Source organism: Cupressus sempervirens, chromosome 3 (genome assembly GCF_028749045.1).
Source record: "Cupressus sempervirens isolate cs-2001-9-10 chromosome 3, ASM2874904v1, whole genome shotgun sequence".
In the NCBI taxonomy this organism is placed as follows: Eukaryota; Viridiplantae; Streptophyta; class Pinopsida; order Cupressales; family Cupressaceae; genus Cupressus; species Cupressus sempervirens.
In genome coordinates, this window is record NC_143120.1 from 70,864,482 (window position 1) to 70,874,357 (window position 9,876).

A 9,876-nucleotide genomic window follows, 5' to 3' on the forward strand; every position below is an offset into this window, starting at 1 on the left:
AACGTACTGGTGCTACATGTAGTTAGTGCACTTCAGTGGAAAAATTAGAACATTGTTAGCTAATCAGTTGGAAAGAATGTCTACTTGATCAAATTCTATTTTTCCTCAATTCCATCAAACATAATGGATGGGCCATAGTGAATGAAATTTTTCAGGAACAATGAAAAAGACATGACCAGAAATTCAGGAATGTCAAGAACCGAACTCATCTGGAATGGTAGGTGAGAAAAACAGATGAGAAAGAATCAATGAAGTTTGTTGTAAGTGAAGATACAAAATTTCTATATTAAAAATGATTTATATGAGGACGAAAGCAGGAGTAGGAGAGGGCATCCTATGTATAGCGTGGAAAACAGTCAAAACCCTTAAGAATTCCCTACGTTTTTAACTGGAGATGCGTCAAGCAAACCCTGTTCCTCCTTGTCTTTCTTACAAGTCAAGTCGAGTGACACCAAAACAATGGCACCAATGAAATCGATATAATCTATGAACAACTACAAACTACAGACCAAAAAATTCCTAATCTAGTTTTTAAACATTCCCCTGGCCTTCTATGCAGATCGAGGTTGCAGAATTGAGCTTTTACAGCTGACATAGTTGGGGTGAAATATGGTTGGATTAGGTTTGGTATATATAAATTATACTTATTCCATGGTACAAAGCCATCTTTAAACTAGTTTCCTTGATGACCCTTGCAATGACAATGAAGGCATTATCTGTGCTTCTCCTTTTGTCTTTGACATACAAATGGGTAGGCTCTTCTCCTTTGTATGCAAGCTCCAGATGGATTGTAGACAAAGATGGGAACAGAGTAAAGCTTGCATGTGTTAACTGGGTTTCACATGTAGATACCATGGTAGTAGAAGGTCTGAACCATCAACCACTTGATGCAATAACATCAAGCATATCTTCAATGGGTTTTAACTGCGTTCGCTTGACATGGGCTCTCTACATGTTTACAAACCCTTCTCTGGGATCTACAACGGTCAGGCAGTCCATGAGAAATTTAGGCCTCACAGATGCAGAGTCGGGAATAGAAACCCATAATCCACAACTACTTGACTTGTCCGTTATAGCGGTATACAGAATAGTGGTTTCAAGCTTGGGATCAAACAATGTGATGGTGATCTTGGACAATCATATCAGCAGGCCCGGATGGTGTTGTAGCAATTCAGATGGCAATGGATTCTTTGGAGACAAGGACTTTGACCCACAAGTGTGGATTAAAGGCCTGACAACAGTGGCTTCAACGTTCAATGGGACTGGTCAGGTTGTTGGAATGAGTCTTAGGAATGAACTCAGAGGCCCAAAGCAAAACCAAAATGATTGGTATAAATACATGCAGATGGGAGCAGAGGCCGTCCACAAAGCAAATCCTGACGTCTTGGTTATACTCTCAGGCATCAACCTAAACCTTTGTTATAATTAAGCTTAGATTAATAATTATTATATGTTTAGGAATTTAAGACCTTCAAGATGAAAGGCTCACAAATTATCATTATTTTGTAGGCTGTTGCCTAACCTGTGTTACAATCTTATCCAAATTTTCTTTTCCTTTTTCCTTAGCTATCATCTAACTATTACCCAACTTTTATGCGACAGAAACTGCTATACAATCAGCTAAGACATCAATGTGTTAGTGTATGCAGATAACCTACCAACTAACATAGCTCACGCCACTAAAACTAATTATATAGGACTCTATAGTTTAGTTACATATCAGATCATGTGGCATCTGTTGTCTGGATAGTATAGATGATGAAATTATTGACCTTGAATCTGAAAGGGATTCTACAGGTCTGGCAGTAGTCAGGAAAACTGTTAAGAGAATTATAGAGAATCTCTGCCTGTAAAATAACAATCCCAATTCTTCACCATAGATTTTCAAAAACAAAATTCCAAATATTTAAAAATTCTTGTAAGAAATTTGGGATTAATTTTGTTTATCATCTTTAAAAAAAAAGTTGATCTTAAGTTAAACCATAACCTTTGTTTACCATTTACCTGAAAGGCCTTCATACTTGAAGGCTGGCTCATCCCTCTTGGCAAATACAGCTGGAAAAACATCTCTTATTGATACTTGAATTTCTAGGAATTCAAAAATGTTGGGCTTTGAACTATTCTTCCTTAGTTCAACTTTATTTTTAATAGAATTAATCTAACTTCATTCTATTGAACCATGTATATTTCTCAATTCCTTAACCCAATTTTTTATTTAGAACAATTAACTTCGTATATTTATTTATTTGTTTGTATTAAATACTTCCATGTCTTCCTTTCACAGGATTGAGCTTTGACACCAATCTCAATTTTTTATCTAAAAAGCCAGTGAGCCTGACCTTCAGGGAAAAGATAGTGTTTGAAATGCATTGGTATGCATTTTCTGATGGACAGGCTTGGGCCAATGGGAACGCCAACCATGTTTGTGGGTCTGTGATGTCAAGTGTATTGAATAGAGGAGGATTTTTACTTACACCCAATATGACCTACACTGCTCCTTTGTTCATAAGTGAATTTGGCATTGATCAGAGGGGAACAAATGTGAATGACAATCGATACATAAATTGCTTTCTGGCATTTGCTGCTGAGAATGACTTGGATTGGGCTCACTGGGCTCTTCAAGGAAGTTATTATATCAGATCAGGAATTGTTGCTTTGGATGAAACATATGGACTACTTGCTAGGGACTGGACTCAACCGAGAAATTCGAGTTTTCTAATCAGATTAAGTGCTTTGCAACAGCCATTTCAAGGTGACTTTCTACCTCAACAAAAAACTCCTTCAATTCCTCCTAAGGATCTATAATAGGTGAAAATATCTTCCTTTAGTTTATGGAGCTTAAATTACAAAACAGATAAATAGATGTCCGTAAAATTTTAGTCAATGCCTATAACAATATAATACAAGCAGACCCTCTCTCAATCTGGTTCCTTTTTAAATAGTTTTGCCTGTTATAATCTAAATACTTAGATTCTTGGATGAGGAATGCTTCTACTGACAGATTACTCGAAGGTTTGTGATAAATTTAATTTTCTCTCTCTTTTTAAAAGTTTCTTCTCCCTATTTGATATGAAAATATATCACTCGTTTTACTTTCAAATTGGTTTTGAGATGGCAACTCAATTCTATGTTATATGGTCAAGTGTTCAATACTTTTAGTCTTTTAGGAAAGATTCTCCAAACACAAGAACATTTTAAAAACTAATATAAGTCAACCTTTTTCTATGGTAGTAAAGTTACAAGTGGATCTTCTTTTCTTATATAAAAATAATATATTATGTATCCTATTTTATTTTATCTTTTTAATTGGATGTTAATATTGGTATAAAATTAATAAAACATAATTGAAATTTTTAAAAATAATAATTTCTTTATTTTAATATGATTATAATTATTTGTATTGATAGTAAGAGGCTAAAGTCAAGATTAATTATTATTATTATTATGTGCTGTAATTAATTATTTATTAAACTCAAATAGATTCAAATCCAATCTAGACCTCCCACTCAAAAAACTCACAATTTAGGATTGGATTCTAGACTCTTGCCTATTATTATTAAATTATAATATTCATACTAAAAAATTATATACAATCAATTACATTAAAAACAAATTTAACAAAGTTGTAAATTGAAAATATAATGAGGTTAATCATGGATACTTTGGAGGGGATAACATACATGTTTTCAATCAAACCTTTAGTAGGTTTAGCAATGAGATTAAAAGAAGACCTCACAATGCTTTTAGTGAGATGGTTTACATGCAGAATCAAATTCAAGATCTGAAAAGCATGGTGTGGATGGATGGCCCCTTGGGCTGGGTAGCTTGGGTGGATACCTAGGCTGATGAGCTTTACATGGTGTCATGGTCTATGATTTTGTTCTGTTATTTCGTTGTATATATTTCATTTTGATGGTGTGAGGCTTGACCTCTGAACTTTGATATGCTGTGATCTTGTAATTTTGATCTCTTTATTTCTAATATAAAAATATAATATTTTATTTAAAACTATAGAAAAATTAACTGTAAATATATTTTCACTTTCGTATCACTCCAAAACTCTCCACATCTTGTTTGTAAGTATTTTCAATTATCAACCCATTTTTAAAATATTCTTAATAATGAAAAGTACTTCTAAACTAGACATTCAACAGATTAGGCGCTAGATATTATTATGTAATGGTGTTTATTATGCTTTTGACAGCAGACTTATACCTACCCTTCTTGAGAGGACCCATTCTTGTTTTTTCCCTTTTGGTTTATCATTGTGACTGCAACTTGCAAGATATCTTTCTGCGTGACGGTAATGTATAGGTTAAATCTGCAAGGTGAACAATAGAATATATAATATGATGTGGATTGCGGGACCTCTTAACTATACACAAATGTTTAGATGTAGATTTGAGTTTAAACTAGTCAGATTTATCGAGCTCAAACTAATCAAATTTATTGTGTTTAGAAAATGACCAGAATTGATTAACACATAAGCTCGTAAGTAAGGCCAGGAATTACTAGAATTCTTAGGCCTCTTCAATTTTCAGTTGAGACCATTCTAAAGGTTTATCAAATTTAAAAGACAAACCCTTTTGAAGTACCCAAATTGCCATTTTTTCAAATTTAATTAAAATTGCTTCTGTACCATATAGACTTATACTCTCAATTCACATTGTTGCAGGTCCTGGTTTATCTGATCATGCTCCTTACCAGATGATATACCATCCAGCTACAGGAATGTGTCTACAGAGGAGCTCCTTGTTGGGTTTACATCTTATCCTGGGGCCTTGCACAGAAAGTGATGCATGGTCATACAATGAAGACAAGAGGATTATGCTGAAAGGAACATTCTTCTGCATACAAGCTAGTGGCCTAGGAGAACAAGCCAGGATAGGAATGTTCTGTGATGATGACAATAGTAAGTGGGAGATGATATCTGATTCTAAGTTGCACTTGTCTGCAAGTGTAGGGAATGGTAGTACAGTGTGTCTTGATGGATCTTCCAACCCAACTGTTGTGAGTAATGAGTGCAAGTGTTTGGGTAAAGACACAAGCTGTGAACCAGGGGATCAATGGTTTAAGATCATCACCACAACCAGAGACAGGCCAATTATCTCAAATATCATGTTAGAGGAACAAGGAGAAGATGTGGAGGAAGCATACCCACATGAAGGGATTGCAGTAGAATAAAGGAGGAAGCATCCATATAAATCACTTCAACAAGCTGTGATAAAACAGTTGGAGGAACCATATTCGTATGACACTATACTATACATTCTCTTTGTGCTCCATATTTAAGAGCTCATCCACAATTGTAAAGAAATGGTCAATTAAATAATGTTCTATATTTCACATTCCCCTCTTGTCCCATAGATCTCTTGTAAAATGTAGAAACAATACATACATCATTTTCTTATATAAACTGACGTTGACAAAATAAACTGATACCTACCCAATTTAGGCATTGATTTGCACTCTTTTACAAATACTGACAACAGAACCAGCCACAACACACCTAAACTAACATAATTTAACGACAATAGGCCAATGACTTAAAATGAGAGACTTGGGCAAGATAACCATGAAAGACACTAATAATAATTTCAAGTTCATGATTAAATTTTTTTTAAATCATGATTATGGTAATGGAAAATAGATGATGTGTATTCTTTTTTCATTAATATCTTGGGTTACATTATATAATCTGATGAGACAGTAAGAAAAGAGAAATATTCAATGTATCATATTTTATGATTTTTCATAAAATGGAGTACCAAAAAAAAGAGAATTGTTCAATGCATCACATTCTACAATAGAGAATTGTTCAATGCGTCACATTCTATAGTAGAGAATTGTTCAATGCATCACATTCTATAATTTATCTTAGAATGAGATAACAATTGGAGAAATTATAAGAGTGTGATTTCAAATATGGATGATGAAAATTTGTTAATATTCTTAGTAGTGATATTTCAATGCCACTACTTATTTTAAGTTCACAGCCAACAATTAAAGTAAAATAAATATGTTTCATTAATAACTACTTAATCCACTTCTTAAAATAAATCAATACTAATGTATTAATAAAATTATTATTCTAAATGTCAATGCCTCGTGTATTTCAAAATAAAAGTACAAAAGATATTGAATTTTAAGATTTGTATAAGAATAAGTTATCTTAGATTAGTAGAAGCATAGAATGGTCTCATTTGGCATTCTAACTCAAATAATTATGTTCCCCTCATAGAGGAGAGTAATGCTTATTTTACAAATTTTTTTGAAGGGATAATTTGGTTTAAGTTCCAAAAGTGCTTTAGAAGGGTTTTGTCTCAAGAAGGGATGAGTTGTATTTTCTTTCAAAAAAATAATCTTTTAGTCATAAGTGATGAGGAATATTTATTTTCTAGAAGGCTCATGTATACATCTAGGAGGTAAACATATTTTGAAGCATGATCAAAGTATCGTGAGAGTTTTATAGTTAGGTTATTTGGTGTTGTTAGAATAAGTCAACTATTTTGAATGCATGCAACTTACTTTGTTGCTCTTATGTAGGACATATTTTAAATCTAGGAAGAATGCTCATGGCACATTGCATAAAGAGGGAAAGGTTTTAGGATCTTGTAACAAGTCATTTACATGCGCTCAAATGTCTCCAAAATGAAGTTTCTAGGTGGTTGCATTCATACTTGTTTATTATGTTATGATTCATGGAAGCTTGCTTTGATAGTTCATAGGAATATGTTTGTGCAAAGATGTTCAAGAAGTTCATATGTAAATCATAAGCTTGTAAAATAGTTAGGTTATAGTAAAGGTCCTAGATATTTGTGCCATCTATTGAATCCTTCAATATATGTTTTTAAGCATGCACAAAAGAGCATTCAAGACCAATTGTTTTTTGTTGAATTTCTTTGAAGCTATTCAGGGGCTATAGAAATAGTCAAATATTAAATACATTCAAACCTTATGTAGGGATTCTACTTACATATACGAGACATTTCATTGAAGTGCATGCCATATGTATAATGTCCAAATTTTAAGTGTCTAAATCCCTTGACATATATGAAGTGTTTCAATACAAGGCCTTCCAAAGATGGTAAAATAGTTATAAGAATCATTTACCTTTTGAGATTAATATGTTGCAAATAAGCCACAATCAATATGATGATGGGATTTCCATAGTGGGGTCAACAGCTTAGTTGGTGCACCACTCCACTAGCAAATGAAAAGTCATAGGTTCATGTCCTACCTAGTCCAAATGAGTTGTAGCTTAGAATGTGGTATCAAAACTTATGTCTCTACAAAGAGGTTCAAGTCCTACCTAGTCCAAATGAGTTGTAGCTCAACATGTGGTATCAAAGCTAGTGGCTCTACAAAGAGGGAGATTTATTTCTTTAATTATTGAAATTTTTTGTCACATTAAGAGATTGTATTGTGTAGTTTTATATTTGAGAAGACGATTCAAAACCCTGACTTCTACTTCTTAGAATAGTTGGACAAGAAGACATAAGGAACCATTCAATTGTTTCTTACATATTTGGCAATATTGAGATTCTCCATAAAATACTTTGTGTGCAAATTGTGGAAGAGGATAATGTTAGAAATAGAAAATAATGAGGGGGCGGGGGGAGCAGGGGGAGGGGGTTGAATTAGTATTTCACAAACTTTAGCCCAAAAGTGGATATCTTTAAAACAATTTGATAACTTGCATAAGAAAGTAAATTAACTATGTTGAATAGTAAACATAGCCATGCAATAAAGTAGCTCATAACACCATATTTTGTTAACTAGGGAAACCCTGGCCAAGGGGAAACCCCAGTGGGGATGGTACCCACAAAATGATCCACTAATAAAAATTATATGGTTAAAGATGTTGACCATGTTAGGAGTCTATTACATCTGTACAGTGTCTTGGTCCTTGTTAGAAGACTCAACTATGTTAGGAGTTGTTACAAATCTATGCAAGATGAGCCCACTACCCAAACATGCAATGTACAATAAAGTTCTTCAATACAAAGAGATAGATACAAAAACCTTTGTACTATTACCAATATCTTCAATATTTGATATTTCCTTTGTTGCTCTTCACAAAACTTTGTCAAAATTCACATTCCTCTTATCATACATCAAGATTCACATCACAAAAATAGTACATCAATATTTCAAAACTCACTCATAACTTTGCATTTAGCAATCTTCCTTTATACCTTGCTAATTAACAAATATCTTCTATGTCAGCCTTCATGCCTTTATACACTTTATCAAAATACAAAATTTTACTCTTTACCACTTAGGGTTAATATCTAGGATTTCATCCCTAATTAGTTAAGTCATTACTTTGTAAATAAAATAATTCCTTAACTCAAAATACCCATTTCCTTATCATGATTTGTTTTGCCTCTATACTATTGTAACTGGTAAAATCATCATAACTTTGTCCATATTGGTCGTCCTAACTTACGAAATTGCACATTTCATCATCACATTCTTAGGTATCTATACCTAACTTTGCACATGCCTATGAAGCTCACCAATCAAAACTCTAATTATTCTACCAGATAAATTGTATAACACTTAAACAATTTTCTAAGTCTAACTACCATAACTTCATCTTCATACTTTGCTCACTTCATATGATTGATATGTTTCCATAAATGACAACAGCAAAATGTTTGACCTAGCCAAATTGTCAAAATATATGTGATATTAACTCAAATATATGAAGGGGTATTATTCACCAAACCTTTTCAAAAACCTCCATTCATATTTATGATTAATAACCTAATACCTAACTAAACTATAATTGAATTAAATGATGTTGGTAATAAGCATAAAATATATAAGGTTTTATAACATTACATTAGAACAATGTCTAAATGGTATAAAGTTCTGACCCCTAAAATCAACATTTTTGTAACACTCCCCCTTAGTTGGGGCATCACATGTCAGTTTTCATAAAAGAAAAGATGAAGTGTCCTAGTAACATTAATCTTCTTTGACAGTGAAATAGGGACAAAAATATATGCCAACATGAATATCTACATTTCAAACTACATGAAATTCATCTTCTCAGAATTTTTTATCCCATGATTTAAAAAATGATGATATATGTAAGGTTTCAATGAGACTTTTATTGGATCTCGATGTTGGAAACCACAATTGAAACAATTATTGTGTTTTCGTTGATGTCAAATCTACTAGAAAGATATTTACTAACATAATAGAGTGTCATATTATTTGATTGATTAAGAGGATTTGAAAAGAGAGATATTAGATGAACTAGTGAAGTTGTTGAGGAAAGAAGAGCAAGAATGTTAAAATTACCAATAGGAACTTGATCATTTAGTCTTTGACAAGATAATGTTTTATTTAATCATTATATGGAGTGAATAAGATGGTTGTGTTGAAACAATTGATTAATTGTGTATTGTCTTTGATGTTACAAAAAATGTCATATCATTACCAATTAGTGGGTGTCAAGCCCGCTCAAGCAATGAAGATAGTTTTTTGTATCTACTGAGCATTCCAGAGTTTGCCTAGTTCAGAAGGTAGTGTCTATCGAGTTCACTCGGGTGTCAAAGGAAATTTTGTAGAAGATGAGTGTTAACTGAGCTCACTCCATTAATAAAGAAAAAGTTGAATTAAACCAGTGTTAACCGAGCTCACTCAATTACCAAGGAACTTTGCAAGTATGTAGTGTTGATCAAGTTTAGTTGGTTAACACAGGAAAAAATTTTCTTAGTTAGTGTCTACCAAGCAGGGTCAACTAATGAAGGATTTTCTTATTTTGGCATATTGAGTTGAATTGATTTATTTGTTGGTTCTAGCCGACTGAGAAGGTGAATATTAATTACTCTAAGTTGTATTGGACCTAACTTGACAATA

General features: G+C 32.9%; 1 protein-coding gene across 1 annotated transcript; it reads left to right on the forward strand.

Moving 5' to 3' along the window:
- The first annotated feature begins 507 nt into the window (after positions 1 to 507).
- Positions 508 to 5,348, forward strand: LOC149564835 (glycosyl hydrolase 5 family protein-like). The gene is made up of 3 exons (XM_089818404.1): positions 508 to 1,400; positions 2,285 to 2,752; positions 4,676 to 5,348. The coding sequence occupies exons 1-3, from the start codon at positions 686 to 688 to the stop codon at positions 5,182 to 5,184; spliced, it is 1,692 nt and encodes a 563-aa protein (XP_089674530.1). The 5' UTR covers positions 508 to 685; the 3' UTR covers positions 5,185 to 5,348.
- The last annotated feature ends 4,528 nt before the right edge of the window (positions 5,349 to 9,876 follow it).

What these genes read in the sequence shown, in the direction of transcription:
- LOC149564835 (XM_089818404.1), top strand. Translation starts at nt 686, where the DNA reads ATGACCCTTGCAATGACAATGAAGGCATTATCTGTGCTTCTCCTTTTG. An exon ending in CGTCTTGGTTATACTCTCAG is followed by an intron (nt 1,401 to 2,284) that starts GCATCAACCTAA and finishes TTCCTTTCACAG; the next exon opens with GATTGAGCTTTGACACCAAT. An exon ending in TTTGCAACAGCCATTTCAAG is followed by an intron (nt 2,753 to 4,675) that starts GTGACTTTCTAC and finishes ACATTGTTGCAG; the next exon opens with GTCCTGGTTTATCTGATCAT.